The 19,926-nt window shown below is 36.2% G+C and overlaps 1 protein-coding gene across 1 annotated transcript in view; it reads left to right on the plus strand.

Annotated features, from left to right (window-relative positions):
- XRN2 (5'-3' exoribonuclease 2) overlaps positions 1-19,544 on the plus strand; it is a 75,458-nt gene extending 55,914 nt beyond the window's left edge. The window contains exons 27-30 of the mRNA XM_026672532.2: positions 735-874; positions 7,041-7,110; positions 12,720-12,873; positions 18,789-19,544. Coding sequence (XP_026528317.1) covers positions 735-874; positions 7,041-7,110; positions 12,720-12,873; positions 18,789-18,845 — 421 coding nt within the window. The 3' untranslated portion in view covers positions 18,846-19,544. The remainder of the gene's footprint in view (positions 1-734; positions 875-7,040; positions 7,111-12,719; positions 12,874-18,788) is intronic.
- The last annotated feature ends 382 nt before the right edge of the window (positions 19,545-19,926 follow it).

Below are 19,926 nucleotides of genomic sequence, written 5' to 3' on the forward strand. Positions count from 1 at the left end.
GCAAATGCGTGATGAATCATTCCCCCAAAATTCACTCTCCTTTGAAATAGCTATCATTCTATTTTTTACAAGTTAGTAAAGTAACTTAAATCAAGGTTTAGACTTTAGTGTGCTCTGTAGTCTTTTTTCATTTGTTAGGACAAATGGAAACATGCATTCTTTTTCCCCTAAGTAAAGAGTTATATATAATCTTATATGGATTATTATACTGTACTTACTTATTATTTCCTTCCAGTTACTTTAGAAGAGGAAGACTTTATTAATTCAGTGTGCATATATTCTCATGTGCAGAAAGCTGCTTATATAAATTGGTTTCCCATAGTGATGGACATGCTTAATGCATATGTCTATGATTAGATTTATATCCTGCCTTCCCTGTGCTCAAGGCACAGGGTCTCTATTCATTTTATCCCAACAATAGCAAACCCATGAGGTAGGAACTGAGAGGGAGGACTGGCCAAAAATCATCCAGTGAGAGTTCATGGTTAAAAGTGGACTGGATCTTCCTGTCTCCAATCCAGCACAACATCAGTTCTACATGACTCAAACCAAATATATTTCTATGTCCATAATATCTCTGTTTTTCTACATTCAGAGCTTTAGGAATGTATGTTTGTGCTGGTCTGAAATGCAAGCCGCCTACTTCATGGAATATGAGGAGATGAGTTTCCTTTGGATTCATTTATTTCCTAGAAAATTAATACTCCCTTTTGTTTTTCTTCCCTATATTATAGACATGCAATGTCAAGGGACAGAGGACAATCAGGAAGTGGAATATACAGTAATATTGGTCCCCCTGGAGCTTACAATCAAGGAAACACGTATAGACCATTGCTAGCCAGACCACAGCATCAGATTCCCAAATTGCTGTCAAGTAAGGTTTTTTTCCCATTTGCCTTGTCTATCAAGTTTCTTTGTTGAATTTTTGCTGATGTCACACAGTAACTTTTTGTTCTTGAATTTGTTTTAAGCTATTTAAAGGCATTTATTCACAGAAGAGCTTCTCTTCCGTTAGGGATGAGAAGCTTATCTGAGAATTATCTCATTCAGTTGAAGCATAAATTCACATGTGGCCCCAGATCTTATGTTTTCCAACTGCATATTTTAAATAAGGCTGGTAATGAAACCCAGCCAATTTTAGAAGTGGAATTGCACCTTTTTGTACCAGTGGACACAGCAAATTTTGAGTAAATATTACAGGTGCTATCAGAAAATAGATCTAGTGGCATACACATCTCTCCCTATTGATAGGGAAATAATTTTCACAAAAATTTGGCTTTGTTCACCCAATTCATTTGGTTGCATTCACTCAGCATGTTTACTTTAATATTAATGAAGGTTTTTTAATTGCAGCTGTGGTATGAACCTAGCCTGTTTGAAGTTTGGGGTATTTAATATTTCAGAGAGATTGTCTCTACATATTTGGTGGTTCCCTAAAGAAACTATGTTCCCAGGAAAATATGTATGAGATAAGGAGGCACCAATAGGGCAGGGGTTGGATTCTACCAGTTCAGACCAGTTCTATAGAACCGGTTGTTATGATTCTGCGCAGCTCGGACAACCGGCAAATCGTGCCCCTGGCTGCCCCTGCCCCTCTCCACCTGCCCCTCCCCTCCCCACCCAGTCAGTCCTTATTACGTGCATGCCCAACATTGCTGACTGCGTCCTCCCCCACCCAGCCACTCCTTAAGGTTTTTTTCCCCTCCCAACAATCAGCTGTTCTGATGATCAGCTGTGCGCCCCTCCTATGCTTCATTTTTTGCCTCCCTAGGCCCCAGGGAAGGCTTCTGGGAGCAAACCCCCCCCCCCAAGAGGCTTGCCTGAGTCCCAGGAGGCAAAAAAAATGGGGGGTGTGCTCCAAAAAAAAAGGTCATGCCCACAGAACCGGTTGTTAAACAATTTGAATCCCACCCCTGCAACAGGGTACAACAAGGTCCTCCTCCTGAAGTTTATTTTGTCTCCATAAGACATGAAAAGAGCTACGAAATTATTGTTCCAGAATGGTTCTATTCTAAACATGAACATTGCCCTTACATTTGATCCTACTTGATGGTGCAGCAGTACCGGCCACTCATTCTTAATAGTTGTTGATATCTTGAAAGGAAACTTACAGAAAGATCATAGAATGATACAAAATAAGCTAACGTGAGGTCCTTGGTGCTCTCTGAACGTGGTGGTTTCATTGCAGACATTTCATCACCAAACTAGGTAACATCATCAGTACTAAAAAGTAGTCGGGTTTGCTCCTATTATTGTATATTAATGGCTTGCCCTGTCAGTGCTGCTGGGAGTATTTTTGGCAGTTCCTTGTTTGGGCTGTTATTAACTATTAGTTTATTTATCTGTGTTGGTAGTTCTTTGATTGAGGTATTGTTTACTTCTTGATTGTTGGTCTAAGGCTGTGTTGGTGAACCTATGGTACACGTAACGGAATTGGCACACAGAGCCACTTCTCTCAGCACACGAGAGGTCTCCCGGAAGAGCCCCACTGCGCTGCGCGCGCCACCGCCCAACAACTGATTGTTGGGTATCTGACGCAAATGTGCAGGGGGCGGGGGATGCATGGGAGACACACGGTGCATGCAGGGGGATCACGTGTGCATGTACAGGGGGCATGGGGGGGCAGCACGCATTGCCTTCTGGGTGCTGGCATGCGAGCACGTGCACAATTTTTGGCATGGGAGCCGAAAAAGGTTAGCCACCACTGGCCTAAGGGATTGTGATTTGGGTAAGAGTTGTCCAGATTTTTCTGTTGCTTCAGGTCTGAGTTTCATGTTTTGGGATAAACATGTCTGGAAAGTATGCTGATCAGGTTCAGATTAGTGCCTACTTGGGTTGGACTACTGAAACTGCAAGATGCATGTTTTTTGTCATCCTCTGCAACTGACTTTTCTGTGTCAGCACTAGTGACTGCTAACCAACAAGATAGCAAGCTGGATTTTTGTTTAGTCCAGCAATAGCAAAGTTTAGGTAGAACTTTTAGAGGAAAAGAGTCCTTTTTTACCAGGATCTTAAGACAACAAGTACAAATGCAATCACACCCTTGACAGAGGTTGAGTCCGGGAATCCAATAAACAAGCAACAAATCCAAATAAAGTGACAGGAAACATAGTGAGACAGAATCCAGACACCATATGACACAACAAAAATGCCAGGACTTGAAAAGTTGTTCTCAGTGTTTTGTCCCAGGGAAGGAAGTCAATAAATAAGCTAAGCCAAGCCAAACCGAGCCTACATTCAGATGCTTAGCTGGGATAAAGGATTCCTTCAACTCAACTCTCCTGCCAGTCTGCTTTTTGGCCACTCAGCCTGACCTGGGGTGCTTAGCTATCTACCATTGTATTTTCAAGCAGGTCTCTGCTTAGGACTGGAGGCAGGGGGTGAACCTCAGAATCTGAGAGGCTATCAATGGGTGCATGCAGGAAATCGGGGGGCTTGCTAGATCTGCCTCAGACAGAGGGGAGCTCATGGCTGCAGCACTGCTGCAATCTCCCTTCAAGACTAAATGCCCCTGGCACTCCTTTCTCTTCTGCTTAATCCAGAGACAGGTCCAGCGAGGACGCAGAGGCAGTTCAAGCTATTTTTTTTTAACTTAATTATTTTATAAACTTTTGCTTCCCTTTGAGAGCAATATAAGTATATTGTATCTTAGTCTGAACCTTATGTAACTTTCCTGCACACAGCAATTTTCCATGGTGGGTGGAAGGGTGGTGTTAAACAGAATGGAGAAGAGGCCACCCTTTCAGACCATTCTCAAATTTTATTTACTTTACAACAAAGGAAATCTAGTTGATGAAATCATGCCAATGCAAGTCAGCACTGTAATCATTGGGGCTGCAGGTAAACTGAAAAAGGGGGGGCAGCAGATTGTCCATTCTGTAAAGAAATGTCAATAAAAATAAGCAAGTGTATCCTAGATAATCAAATTTGCAGTGATTAGTCTTAAACTCTACAATTCCTAGTAATGCTATTGAAAACCAAAATTATTTACCTATACAGTATTGTTTAATATATCTTTGGGAAGGGAATGTTTATTTGAGGAATCATGTTAAATATATTTGTTGATTTTACTGGCTTGTCAAGATGCAGCTCAAAACCTATTTGTAAAAAAGATTCAATTCCACTTCATATTTGGTTTTCTTTTTTAAAAAAGCCATAATGTGTTTTTATAAGTGAATCAGTATTAAAATATGGCAAAGTAATGTAGTCATTTCAGCTTCAGCTCTCTTGGTTAGCAATGGAGGTTGATGGCATTCCATGATTTGATATTGATATGCCGATTTTCAGTTGATGAATAATTATATGCTGATAGCTTCTAAGAGTCAAGTGGAGGCTGGAAGCACTATGTGAATACAGCTTTGGTTTTTGCTATCTTGAGTATGATTGTATTACTTTCATCTCAGTCAGAAACTTGTCAATTAGCCAACTTTCTATTAATCAAGGGGAGGCTGAGCATTTTTAAATTGGTAAACATGAAATCTTTGATTGCCATACTGATTGCACAAGTTGTCACTTGAGTTGCTGCTAGAAAGAGCAGTTTAAATCTTCAAGGAATTGCTTACATTTTATGCACCAATGAATTCCTCGCTCCATTTTTTTTTACCATGAGCTGTTTTATGGGTCTGCATTTCTCACTTATGTTTCCTTCTATTTTCTTTCCCTGCTGTAATGAATAGTCCAAAGTTGGGTGTTAATTGTTTTCCATTATCATTGTTTTCTCATTATATATTTTTTTCAGCTGACAACTATATTTTAGTATTTGTCTTTTAATATGGAATTGTATACTTTATAGCAGAAGTTGCCAGACGGTGGGCCACGAGAAAATTTTGGTGGGCCGCAGAGAAATCTCACCCCCAGAGCACCCCCCCAAAGCAATTAATCCAGGCTGCACAGAAACACAAGGCTGCGCCGCCCACATGGCCTGTGGGAACCCCCCGCCCACTCACTCCTTACCTGGCAAACTTGCCTGATAAATTGCTATTTTTCCTTTTTCCAACCATCAGCTGTTCTGCTGTGCCAGGATATTTAGATTAGCTAGGAGCAGGAAATGGTTGCATTTCTTGCTTTCTAGCTAGTCTTTAGATCTTCAGTTCTGCTTTTAAGCACAGCCTAACTTCCCTATTATTCTAGGTTCTATTATTCAGTGCAGACTCACGGCAAGCAAATTTTATGTGACAGACTGAGCTAGCCGATGGCAGATAGATAGATCACTGAATGATTCTGTGAGCAACTCAATCTGCCTGCCTGCTTTGCCTGGTTTTGGGTAAAAGTTTTTTTGTTTTTTTTGTAAAAAAAATCAATATTTATATAAATATTTATATTTTACATACAAGCCATGCCCAGCCAGTCACATGAACACCAAGCCACACCCACAAATTAGGCCACGTCCACAGAACCAGTTAGTGGTCCCTGTGATTTAAAATTATGAATTTGGTGGTCCCTGAGGTCCAAAAGGTTGGCAACCCCTGCTTCATAGTATTGAGAATAAAATGCACTCTTCTTGGATATGCAACTTCTGATGCTTTGTATAGCTTTCTGAAGGCTGCATTACAAAAGTGGATGGGGCTTTTTTTCCCCTTTTTTCTTCCCAAAATGGATTTCCTTCAGAATTGGGGATCGATTTTGGAATAAATTCTAGAAATGAAAATGCCTTGTGTGTGATAGTCATTGCTGTCTCATGTTTTCCTTGTGAAGATGCTATTAATTACCATATAAGTAAACTTAAATCTGATTTTCAAATATCTACAAGGGAGTAATGAGAAATACTCTAAAATGTTAAACTGTTTTGCCTGTTGAGCATAAATGACTTTGGTCAAATAATACACAAAGCAGGAATTGCTATTGTTGAAAACTGAATTAGACTCAGTTTCATACTGCAAAGATAAGTTGCAGTCATCTCTACTCTGCATTCACTTCTCTCAAATACTTCCATAAAAGCCTTTTTGTTCAGGTCAGATCATTCAAAAATAAGCCTTCTAGAACATAGAAGCTCGGGTTTTCTTCCAGAGGTTTCATGTTTTTAAAGTTTCAGTTGACAAAGACAGTGTGACATTGTAGAACTCACTAGGCTCTGAGGTCCTTGAATATTAACTTAATAGGTGTAATAAAATAGTCCTCGACTTAAAATCACAACTGATCCCCAAACTTTCCATTGTTAAACAAGGCAGTTAAGTCAGATTTACCTCATTTTATGACCTTTTTGGCCACCGTTGTTAAGCAAACATGCACTTGTTCAGTGAATCATGTGTTCATTAAGCAAATCTGGCATTCCCCATTGACTTTGCTTTTCAGAAGCCATCTGGGAAAGTTACAAATGGTGATTATATGACCCCAGGACAGTGCAACTGTCATAAATACATTTAATAGCCCAGCTTGTTCATGTGATATCCTTCTCATTTATTTTTGTTGAATATTTTATATTTGTAGTACAGGTAGTTCTCAACTTATGACCATAATTGAGCCCAAAATTTATGTTGTTAAGCGAGATGTTTCTTAAGTGAATTTTGCTCCATTTTATGACCTTTTAGTATATATCAAAATATGTTTACTTGTTATCTTGTTATATAGCTTCCCCAAACAAAAAACAGGATGGACAATATCTACCACATAAGCCACAATATAGCCATTTAAACAATCATTGTCATTTGTCATCAGTATATAATATAGTAATGTAACCTTTAGGTAGTAGTTCTTACAATAAGACTTACTTACCATTAAATATAAGTAAGAGTTTTCATTTATCACTGTTGCTTCGGTAGGGAGTTTGTTTTGTTATATTTGTGGTTGTTGTATCTAGACTGAAAAATCTGGATAGCTACAAGAGCAACATGCTCCAAGGAGTTAAAACCAAATCAAATCTTCATTATGATTATAAACCAGTATAAACAAAGAGTTAGAATTTTCTAGAGATTATCCAGATTTCTACAGTCCACATGATAGCCATTGCTTGTATTTAATGTTTACCCTGTTAATATTTTAAATTTAAATGTAATGTTAATGTTTAATTTGATTTAATGTTACATTGTTTGTTTTGTTTATAGATCTTAGGCCCCAAGATTCCTGGCAAGGTCCTACACCTCTATTTCAACAACCACCACAAAGATTTGACAGGTATGAAAAAATATATATTCGGCAAAGTGTATTTTATATTTAAAATAACTATTTTCCTTTATGATATTTGGGAAGTTTTGGGTAAGTTATATTTTCATCTTTCCTTTTTTTGTCTTAATAGTCATGGTTTCTGTCTAGTTTTTGTTGTTGTAGGGAAAAATTTCTAAAGGAAAACCTTTTCCATGACTATATCAGAAATTTAACTTTAATGGGATGTAACCTTCTTCAGATTTGGCCCCTATTTTGCTGAAGCTTTTATAGCACTGAATTTCAGCAAAGGCAGCTCAGACCTGCATTAGGTTCTGGACAGGCTAAACAAATTTCTTCTTAGTAGAGTTGTGGAACTTAATGAGGCATAACTAATGGTGGTCCACTTTTATCATCTCTGTGTTGGAACCAGAGTATTAGCACAGACCAGCCATTGATTCTTGCTACAGACCTCTTGAAGTCCTAATCAGCTTCTTTGGTACAGCTTTTTCAGGCCTGACAAGTCTATTGTAGGGCTGTGTCACTATAGGTCAGTAGTTATTAGTTGCTACTGAAAACAGTTTCTTTAACTACTTAAGACTGAACTGAATTAAATACAGGAGGGACTCTGGGGAGGATTAAGGAATCTGCAGTCCAATAAGTACCATGGAACAGAGAGAATGTGACATGGTTTGATAATAAGGGATGTCTTGTATATGTGCCCTTCAGTGAGAAGCTGAATGTGTGCCCTTAAAACCAGATAGCCTGGAGTTTGCAGAAGAATATTTGTCAATAATTTACATCTATAGTATAAAATAATATTGTACATTTAAAAATATTTAAAATAATAAAATAATATTGTACATTTAAAAACATTTGAATATATTTTCATGCATTGTGCCATGATAAAAGAAAAAAGTCATAACAAGATATATTGCTTTCCTTCCCATTAATTCATTGCTATTTTTATTATATTCAGTGAATCCCAGATTTATTTTTTGTATGATAAGCAAATGTAATATTTCTGAACTGGAATGTCTTCTTCATCAGTAAACTGAATCCAAGAAATACTAGTGCTCTGATGTTTTCATTCTGAGTTTCTTTGTGACAAGATTAATCTTCTTTTTTCAGCTTTTTTATATTTAACAAAGAAAAAATATGTCTTGATTTGAGTGAAATCAGGGAAAGCAGATAAAAAAATAGAGGAAATGACATGATTAACATTTTATTTTTATACAAAGATAGACAGTAGTATTGTTTTGTTTGGGGAGCATGTTTATTTGTTTGTATGTTAACCATATTGCATGTATTAATGACAGGGAGATCTTTGTATTTCTCAGGATAATTAATTTTAAATTATATATTAAACTCATATATTACTTTATAATTTTCAGAATCTTTATTTCAGCAGTTTCCCTCCTATCTACCTACCAAGAACTTTTTAAAGATATATATTTTTAAAGAGGAAAAAGAATATATTGTACTGTTTCAAGTAGTAGTGGGGGTAATGTATTTAAGAAAGTAGTAGTTAAACACAGAAGACACATGCCTCAATGATAAAAACAAAAATGTAATATAAAAGTTTAAAAGTATTATTACATTTTGTTTCCATTTTATTATGGATGCCATTTTGAACATGAAAATTCCAGAACAATGGGGATGGAATATTCCAAAGTATGATATTTCTTGTATATTCTCTAGATGGGGACTGCATTATATTGATGGGTCATATCCATAGTCTTCTTTTGGGAAAAAAACACTTGGTAAACAATCCAAGATGCAGCAATTGCCAAGTGAATGGTCTATGATTACCCAAAATGAAATGGTTCACATCAGTAATCTCCATTTAGTCAGTACTTGTATGGGAATCATGAGGAAAGAATTGTAGGATAGAAATATAATACATAACATTTCATGAAGTAGTGGTATTTTATTGAATTATTTCTATTATTGGACTTCTTATATAATCAGCTGCAATACTTTTAATTAGACGCTTTAAAGAAAACATCAGCAAGCATAAAAAGAGGCAAAAAATGCATATTAATTGACAAGAGGCTTAGAAATATTATGGATGTTATAGCTTTCTAGTATATCTTTAGCTGATTGTAAATCATAGAGTATATTGTATTATTTTCAAGGTCTAAGAATCACTATTAATCTTTAAGCTAAAATTGAATATCAAGAACCATGGTCAACACAAATTATAAGCTATAATAAATTCAATCCAAATTATGAGGGTTATCCACAAAATAGATTACGTTTTCGTCTGTAGCAAGAAGGGGCGGAGCTAGCACGGCCATCTTCGGTCTGTGCTTCCGCCGCTCAGTCTGCATCTAGTCGTGCTAGTTTGAGGTTCGTATCGTTGCCCGTTATTTCACAGGAAACGTTTGAAATGTGTGCTGCAATTGAAAATCCCGCGAGTTGTGAGGTGCGATTAGTGATAAGGTTTTTGTTGGCAAAAAACCATAAACCGATTGAAATTTTAATTGAAAAATTGAAAAACTAAAAAGCAATTCAGAACAAGCGTAGAGGAAAGTTAAGCTCAAAAATTTTGTTCCAAGCCAGGTTTTCATCCTCGGAAACAAGTGGTAGTCACTTGGTGCAAGATCGGGGCTGTAGGGCGGATGAGGAAAAATCTCCCACTTGAAAGCATTCTCGACTGCGATTTGCTGTGTGTGGTCGGGCATTGTCATGCAAAAACAAAATTTTTGAGCTTAACTTTCCTCTACGCTTGTTCTGAATTGCTTTTTAGTTTTTCAATTTTTCAATTAAAATTTCAATCGGTTTATGGTTTTTTGCCAACAAAAACCTTATCACTGATCGCACCTCACAACTCGCGGGATTTTCAATTGCAGCACACATTTCAAACGTTTGCTATGAAATAACGGGCAACGATACGAACCTCCCACTAGCACGACTAGATGCAGACTGAGCGGTGGACGCACAGACCAAAGATGGCCGTGCTAGCTCCGCCCCTTCTTGCTACAGACAAAAACGTAGTCTATTTTGTGGATAGCCCTCGTACTAAGAACCTATTCTGATGTAGATAAGCCTGTAAAATTGAAATACAGATTCTCTATGCCTGTCATGTAATTCAACTCAAACTAGAAGCAATTATTATATAGGTAGTCCTTGACTTATGACCAATTACCGAGTCTCCAAAGTTCTGACAAAACTACCTGGCGGGAGAATACTTCGGCCCTGGATTCTATGTTCTGAAGGTCAGGGAGGGCATGCAGTCACATAACCATTCTTTAGGTCACATTTATGGCCCTTTGCAATGTCCCGGGGTCACATGATTGCATTTTATGACAGTTTTGCCCAAAACTGGCTTTTACTTCCAGTGTTTGACAAAATTGTGCTCATAGAGAACTGTTGGTTCACTTAATGGTTCACTTAACAACCACTGATTCACTTAAAGATTCAGGGATTCACTTCACCACCACCACCACCACAAAAAAAAGGTCTTAAAAGTGGATCAGTCACATGATCAACCTATTTTATGACAGTTACAAGTTACATCTGTGATGTGCAGGCTCCATTATGGTCTTAACTCAAGATTACTTGTACTATAATGTAATTCATAGATACATTTCCAAAATTTTAGTTTCTCTGAAGTATTATTTCAGAATGGGGTGACATTTTTATGGCTTAATTATAGATCTATGAGTATTAAATACTGAGGTCAAATACAACTATATTCATTGTTGCTTTTGGTTGCTATAGGTAACAAAATTGTAAGTTGATGGATTTTCAGTTGGATTCAGCACCAATTTAGTATATAAAACATATTTTAGAAAAAAAGTCATCATAGATCTGGAAACAATTCATGTTTCCAAGCTCACTACTAAGTGGGGCTGTTTGGGGTTTTTTTTATTCACTTAGAAGGAACTGCCTTGAAACACAATGGGAGCACAACTATTTCACTTCAACCCCTGCAATACCTATTTCTAGGGAGGTTTCCCCTGCAGTTAAGCAATCCTGGAGACAGATGTAACTTCTTTAATGAGGTCCTGTATTTGGCTGCCATTTCATTCTGAAGCATCTTTTCTGGACTGAATCTGACCCATTTCTACAGCTTTGCCCCGGAGCACTCACCACTTCATAGAATAATAATCCCTGCTTGCTCACCATGGAAAATATCACTAATCATTGATCCAGGAGAATAAAGTCCCTTCTTGTTAATGGGCATGCACTGTTGAGTTATTGGAATTGGAACACAAGGATTGTACTTTAACTGGCTTTTCCTTGGTGAAAGAAGCAAAAACACATAGAACAGTTTAGAATACTTCGCTGTTCTTTAATGGAAACACAGACTACAAGCTAACATTATGTTTCCTCCCACATTTCAAACCTACTTCCAGCATGGTTTGTGTATAAACAGGAGACAGAATTTGGAATTTGTTCTATTGATTTTGTTCATCATTCACTAATGGGGTGATGTCATTGGATTCAATCTGTTGTAAAGCTATCTTTGATTTACCAAACAAAAGAGTTATTTGAATTCTTAGTCATCTGGTTTTATAGAGGTCCACAAGGAACTTTAAAAAAATATTAACTCTTTCTTACACCACATGCAGGTAATTAAATTATGACCCAAATAGCAATTGTTTGAGTGTATTCTCAAATGTGGTCTGTCTATTCTCCAAGTGCTGTGTGCATTAGTATCTACAATGCATTCTGCAGTTGTAAGAAATTGCCTACCTAGCCAATTTTATTAATCATCCAGTATTTAATGATCCAGTATTTTGCTTGGTTTTTTTTAATGAGCTTTTGGTCACACTGATTAACTCCTACCTCAGGTTACTCTTGGCGTTAATCTGTTTCTCTGGACATTCAGACCACAATTAAGAATACATTCTTTCTAATTAATTGCAGGTTGTAAATGAATTCTTACTGCAGAGAAGTTTGAATTCAGGATAGGAGTATTAGCTGTTATCTCCACGCACCTCTATTATTTTACTCAATATGTCAGGAGGTCTGATCAGAAAGAAACCTTTTTAAGTTCTATTGATGCCAGCTTCAATTGACCAGTGACCTAGCAACATAAGCACTAATTGGCATAGACAAACCAACGTTTGCTGTACAGTTTATATGGGAACACAAGTACAATGTCTATTATCGCCGAGAATACTATACTAAATTGCTAACAAGAAATGATTGAGGTGTCCAGATCAACAGGTGTATAAGCACAAATATGACTTATTAGAAAAACACACATCCACAAACCTCAGGAAATAAAGCTTTACCACTCCTTGCTTATTCTTGATATATGTTGTTTTCTGATAATGTGATATATCCTAAATCGATTCTTCAGATCACTGCATAGACACGTTAACAAGTCAGTAATGGATGGTTCCTATTGTCTTTAAGAACTGGATGTGTGAAAGTGAAAAACATACAGTAGTATAAAACATTTCATTTTTTCTGTATTCACTTCATGTTCTATTAATAAGGAAGGAGTGACCTTATTCTAATGAACTAAAAAGGCTCCAAAATGTTTGTATGTTATCTATAAGCTATTCAGAAATGAAAAATGCAATAAACTTTTAACTATTTGCAAAACTATTGTTTTCAAATAAATAAAAATAACTACACTGCATAGCATATATCATCTCCACCTCTATTTTTGCCCCTTTTAGGAATTCTGGAGCCACTCCACTTCTTGCCTGGAACCGCATGCCCCATTCCCAGGGATCACCATATCAGCAAAATCAATATCAAGCTCCAGGAGGCCCAGGGGGACTCATGAATTTCCCACAAAGGCCCAGTGATCGGAGGGAACGTGGAAGACAGGTAATTTTTTAAAAAGTGTGATTTCTGTGTGGCCCATAAAGGGATAGGTTAAGAAATACTTTAAAAAGGAGCATCCCAATTCTTCATTATGATAGGATATGGTGTTACTTTCCTGTATATAATAAAAGGCCATATTAGGTATGTTAAACATTTAGTATTTTACAAGATGCTTCAAAAATCCAATGAATTAGTGATTTAATAAGAGAAACTTAATTATTGGTACAGTCATGTTAGTTACTGAGATACGGTTACTGTGACTATTTCTTCTTTATCATTTCATAATTATCTTTTAATTGATGAATTAAGAATCTACTTGAACACATCTACCATTCCAAAATATAATATCAACTACTAGAAAAATAACTTGGGTGATAGAACCAGTTTACAACTAACTGGCAGTCTGATTTTGAGGAGTAATCACTTCATACCAAAGACTCTGCATAAGATGCCTCCTTTTTTGTCTTTTCTGTTAAAGTACTATTAACAGAATTTGATCACTCATGGTGGTATACCAGTTCTGTTAGTGAGCACTGGTATAAATTTAGCCCCATTTTTCTAGACATGGCTTCCTGTTTCCTAACATTGCTGTCATGCATGGGGGTGAAGCAATTATAGGATCTGTTAGTGTTCAGCTTGTTCATCTGTTCAATCACTTACAGTGTTTGTTAAATCTATTATGCCTTTTATTTATCTACTAGACAAAATAAGTCCTGTTGATTCCTCATTTCAGAGATATTTCCTTACCTAAACAGAGAAACAGAATGACTAACAGAGGACAAAACAGCAATGGGGGCAGGAGCAACTTCTGACTTCCTGCTGGCTTTCCAATTGAGTTTCCCTGTGGGACTCTGGAAGAAAGCATTCTTTCCCTTTCCAGCAGGTAGATAAGTGTCAGCAGCTGAGTGAGGGAAGGAGCAAGGGATTGCATGACTGTCTGGGAAACTGTCACTGAATGTTGAAAATGAAGATCACATGACCACAGCAGCAGCCAGTAGCACTGAAGCAGCCACAGCTTCCTCAGAAGTCATGGGTCCCAGATATATGTCACATTATGCAAGTTAGCCCAGTTGTGATACCTTGATTCAAAAATTGTTACCCTATGATGCACCATTTCACTCTGTTAAAAATCATGACAATGAGAATACATCAAAATTAAAGCAAAGCTGAAGTTACAAAAAAGTGAAGCAAATTTACAATTCCAAAATTAATTAGGACAGCCTAGTCATTAGCATTTAAATGCATTGCAAAATAAAAAGATCTCAAATGCTAAAAAGTTGGGGAGCAACTTATATCTCAGTAGGCCAAGTACTTCAGAGTGTAGCATTGTAAGATATTTTGAAATATTATGGAAGGACCTCTTAACACCACTGACTTAAAAAACAACAACAACTAAATGCCTGACCTCTTAATACCACACAGAGTTAAAAACAACTAAATGCTGCACAGGGTTCTATACATATTCTACAATTTCTAATTTTTCACTGATACTTGGGTTGAAATAATTAAGAAAGGTTTGGTTTTCAACAAGAATGTTATCTGACTTGTGGCAATGTGTGTGTGATATGTAACTGGATAATCATATTCCTTATCAAAGAGAAGTACAAAGAAGAGTTGTAATAGAGTTTCTGGTTAATCAGCAATTGTCTTTTGAAGCTTGGAGTCCTACTGGTATTAATACTTTTTAATATCAAAGTCCTTGTTTTATCTATTTGCTTACTAAGGACCTGGTTGCATAGTTTTGATCTATAGTTCCATAATCTATCTACACACTACTAATATTCTCGTCAACTGATTTTTTGTATAAATGCAGGTAGTCCTCAGCTTACAACAGTTCATTAGTAACTGTTCAAAGATACAACAGCACTGAAAAAAGTAACATCATCATTTTTACACGTATGACCATTGGGACGGTTGGCAGCTGATTCATATTTATGACAGTTGCAGCGTCCTGGGATCTTGTGATCACCTTTTGCAACCAAGCAAAGTCGACAGGGAAGCCAAATTCATTTATTAACAACTGTGTTACTAACTTAACAACTGCAGTGATTCACATAGCAACTATGACAAGAAAGATAAAATGGGGCAAAACTCAATTCTTTTGTTTTGTAGCAACAGAAATTTTAGGCTCCATTGTGATTGTGCGTCAAGGACTACCTGTACATTAATATGGGGCCACCTACATCAAACAGAAAAAAAATTCTCAGCCACTTTTGTTTTATAAAATGTCTGTCTCGATAATACTAAATGGCTTGTTACTTATAAAATTAAAAATTCCAAGCACCTTGTGAATACCAAAAAAATAAATTCCTATAGGCCTAAAATGTAGTCCGGTGGATATTGCAGCAAGTAGGATATTAGCCTAGAATCAGGGAGAGCTAAATTAAAATCCATCTTCAGGCAGTTTGGATGGCTTTGGGATCACTATCAGTATAGCCCAGTCTATTTCATAGGATATTATGAGGGGGGAAAACGTAGGAGTGCCAGGTACTCCACCATAATGTCCTGGAGGAAAGCACTGTATAAATCTCAATAATGCTAAGTGTGGTGTGGTGGCTAAGAATGAGGAGAATCCAGGTCTAGTCCTTCCTTAGGCAAGGAAGCCAGATAGGCAACTTTGGGCTCGTCACTCTGTATTACTCTATGGTAGATTGAGAAGTTGAAAAACATCTATCAACCTGCACCAGACCAGAGTGGTAGGTTGTGATCCATAACCTTCAATGAAGAGGGTATAATTGGACTGGGTTGGTAGAAGCAGCAGCAGCAGCATTAATACATGAATTTGTTTAACATTTTTGTTACCAAAGCTGAAAACCATTCACTTCAAACTGAATTTAATAGTATTTATAACAGCAGGCAACCAGAAATTAATAGTAGCATAAAATACCTTCAACTTTTACTTTCCTGCTGAATTTGGTCCTTAAACATTTATTTCTTGAATAAGGTTTTCCTAATATGGATCCATGTAGCTAAATTTAGAATGATAAATTCTTTCCCCTACCAGTTGTAGATAGTCCATTTTGTAATCATTATCTCATAATTAAAATTGCAGTCTGAAAGAAAAATGTAGTCTTGATTTTTTTCCTCTGCTCACTTTTTCCATTGATACTTCATTCCTAGTATCAAAATTTAGTAATCCAGTGATACCCCTGCTTTGCATGTATGTATTACCAGGATGACTACATGGAAGTACAAACATATCAGCAATTTCTGCCTTGAACATCTCATAATCAATAGAGTACCTTTTGAAATTGTAGCAAACTGTTGACAAGCTATCCATGCATTTGATAGCGATTTCTTACCAGTTACAGGGGGAGCTGTCCAAATACTCAAGCAAAAATCGCTGGGATATGGTTCAAAAGCCCCTGTCTCTGTCACATAAGGTGCTCATAATGAAAGCCTGTGAACACAAATATATCTCAGAGTTGTAGAGAAGAAACTACAGCATGCTAGCTTCTTCCAGTATCTAGAATAGCTGATGTTGTGTCACTGGCTATCGTTAGGAGTTGCTTCCTACTTGATATGGAAAATGCAAAATTGAAAAATATAATCAAAATAGTACTGATTGTAATTAAAGCTATCTGAATCTAAATTCAGATTCTGGGAACATTTTAAAATATTCTGGATGCTCTCTGTTTTAAATTAACTGCCAAGGTCAGGTGGTTACCAAACATAATTCTAAACAAAAAAGGAGGTTGTATCATTTGTGTTACTAATAGATATACAATCTATTTACTTGCTGTTGGGATAGCAGTTGCTGTATCAGCAAGCTCACTGCAAATTAGATTTAGTCCCCAGACCTTCTATTCAGAGATATTAACATTATTTAATGATCATGGTGTGAAATTACAAAACAAATTTCTTCAGAGCATTTATAGAAATATTTGCTACTATGAGCCTATTTTCATAAGAATTAAATATTATAACTGTCCAAATATTTAATAATTTCTTCTGACACAGCTAAACTTATGATTTAATGGCAACTTTTGGAAGCAGTGAGGGGAAAAAAACTTCTAACGGAGGCTGCATATAACAATGAGGCTTAGTAATATGTTGGGAGAATTAGAGTAAAAGAAATATTTCTTCACATTGCATTTAATTAATCTGTGGAATTTACTACCAGTAGATGTTGATCAGGTTAAAATTTGGATTAGGCAAATTTACCAAGGGTGATAAGATTATTATTGGCTATTTATCATGATGTTAAACATTATCTCCAGAACCAGATACGGTAAACTTTTTAATAATTGCTATTGCTGGAAGAAACCTAGTAAGAATGTTTGGACTTTTCAAGATATTCATATAGGCATTTAGAACAGGATACTAGAATACATGGGATTGGTCCAGTGCAGCCTTGCATTCTTATAAGCTTATTTTGAATCAAACTTTTATTCTAAACTCCAAATAATGCAAAAGGTCAAAAACATCTGGCAGGTAACTAAATACTATGTTACATTTAACATGCACTATAAGATAAATTCTTTATCCTGCTTTTGTTTGTATTTGCAACAGATTTTTTTAAAAATTATTTTAAATTTTAATTATGAGAATACAACACAATACATCCAACTTACCTTATTATACATATATACATTTACTTCATCATTTATAATCTCCTTATTTAATATACTAATTGCTAATTAATCTAATCATAACTACTGATATTTCGACCTTGTCTTCTACTATATAACAATTGATAAAATTTATTCTAGGAGAGTCCAAAGATTTTTAACTAAATGAAAAAAGAAGCTCCAAATGTGGAATTGATTGATTTAATGAGACTAGACAAGCAAAGATCAGTGAATATAAAAGTAACTTGTGACAGCCTTGGAAAGGGTACTTTATGGCCTGTAAAATACTTCCAGGAATGGTAACCGTACTCTCCCCAACGTTCACATGACTACATTTCAGGCACTGTGCAACTGGCTTGTATATATGTATGACTGGTTGCAGCATCCATGGTCAAATGACTGCAGTTTGCAACTTTTTTGCTAGTTTCCAGTTGAGTTTCCTTGTGGGAATCTGGAATATATATATTTCATTAATTAAACTAATTTATATGGCTACCCAATTCACACATAGGTGATTCTAGGCAGCTTACAACATTAAAAATTACAACATAAAACCTATAAAAAAACAATCCAGCTTCCAGCAAAAAGAAAACCCATTCAAGAAAATGAATTCACATAGTCATGTAATTCAGACTTAAGACATGGTTCACTTAGCAACCATAACAATAGTTTAAAAAAATCAGGTTCAATCACACGATTCCTTCAGTTTACAACCACAACTTAAATCAAACTCCCAATTTTGGTTTTAAATCAAAAACCTCTTGTATAAACAACATATTTATCATACAGGTGGTCCTTACTTAATGACAACTCATTCAACAACTGTTCAAACTTGAAATGAAGGTAAATGAATGGTACTTACAACCAGTTCTGGACTTCCAGCCTTTGCAGCATGCCTGTGGTCATGTGTCCACAATCCAGACACTTGGGTCATGTCTCACAATTATATCACAATGTCCTGCAGTAGTCACATGGTTGCCATTTGTAATTTTCTTTTGTGAGCTTTCAACAAAATCAGTGGGAAAGTTTGCAGGGGGGTGCAAATGACAACCGTGTGACTGCAGGACATTCCGACTTATTGACCTGAAGTGATTCATTTAATGACAGCAATCGGGAGTGCTGGAATTACCATCACAAAGCAGTGCCATCATATGATATAGCACTTTATGACCATGTCATTTAGCAATGGCCATTGTAGTGCCAATAGTTGGCATTAAGTGAGAACCATCTGTATTTCCTTGTCTTTGCTTGTTGTATTACACAATAATAAATATTTGGATGCGGTGTCACTTTTGTGGTAAAAGCTGGGATTATAATAAAATAATACTGTATTATTTATTTTTGCAGGGTTATGGAAGACCTTACCCATTGCCACCCTCATCCGGAAGATACAACTGGAATTAGGCTTCTGCCACTTTCCACTCTTGTTTTTATAATCATATAGATCACCTGGATATTTTGGGGGGTGGATCAGCTTTCTTTTTAAGATGTGTACATTTTTAACAGTAAGATTTGATATTATGGCTGTGTTGATTTACAATTGTACTTCAGAATAGGAGCAAATGTTCTGATCTGATGAAGCAGGAGTACAGGTCTGTCTTTACTGAGAGTAGAGACTTTACTACATTATATTGCCAATGCTCCTCACATCAGGGTATCCATTAGTGTGAACACCAGAAAATGCATTGCTAAGAAAAATAGCATTGGAAACATACAAACAAATAATGTAACTTGGACCTTGTCTTGCAAAGCTTCAGCACAAGAGTTAAAGACTCCATCGGTATTTCTTTTAAATTCTTCCTTTAAGATACGGTTATTGAATTTCCCAAGTAAACATTTCAGCTTTTATAGCATCATGTTGTTTATTTCATATTGTAGCATTAAAAAGAATAGGAATTCTTAGCTGTAGCTCAATCAAGATTGTATTTTATCAGTTTACATGAAAAAATATGAATTGGTGAATTTTATACACAATAATTTTATGTACTTTTTTGTCTCTACTCCTGTCAAGAGCAGTGTGTGTGACCCTTAAGTTTATCTAAATCTTATCTTGCTTAATGACATTTATACTGCATGTATATACAAATACAAAGGTGACTAATATGTGGTTGTCCATATATTGCTGAATTACTATTCCAATAACTATAGCTACATGGCCAATACTGAAGAATGTTTGTTTCTGCAGATATCTGAAATTCCGATTTGTCCAGTAAATGTTATCCAAAGTGTCAAGGCACACTATTACTTACACATACCATCTTTCAACAAAGTTTCTTGGCAGAACTGGAGAGAGGAGCACAAGATAAATCTATTTGGGACATTTAGACAGAGATATTGTAAATCCAGTAACAGAGTTGAATCCTACATTTTTTTCAAGAAAGCATTGAAAATAACTTGCAGTTTAAAACTGTTAAAATTTAGAAGAAATTGCATATTTGGCTTTATTTATGTTCCCTTTCAATAGTTTTTCCTTGTATCTTTAAAT

This window comes from Notechis scutatus, chromosome 3 (assembly GCF_049901735.1).
Source record: "Notechis scutatus isolate UNSWTSFEM ecotype Mainland chromosome 3, rNotScu1.2, whole genome shotgun sequence".
In the NCBI taxonomy this organism is placed as follows: domain Eukaryota; kingdom Metazoa; phylum Chordata; class Lepidosauria; order Squamata; family Elapidae; genus Notechis; species Notechis scutatus.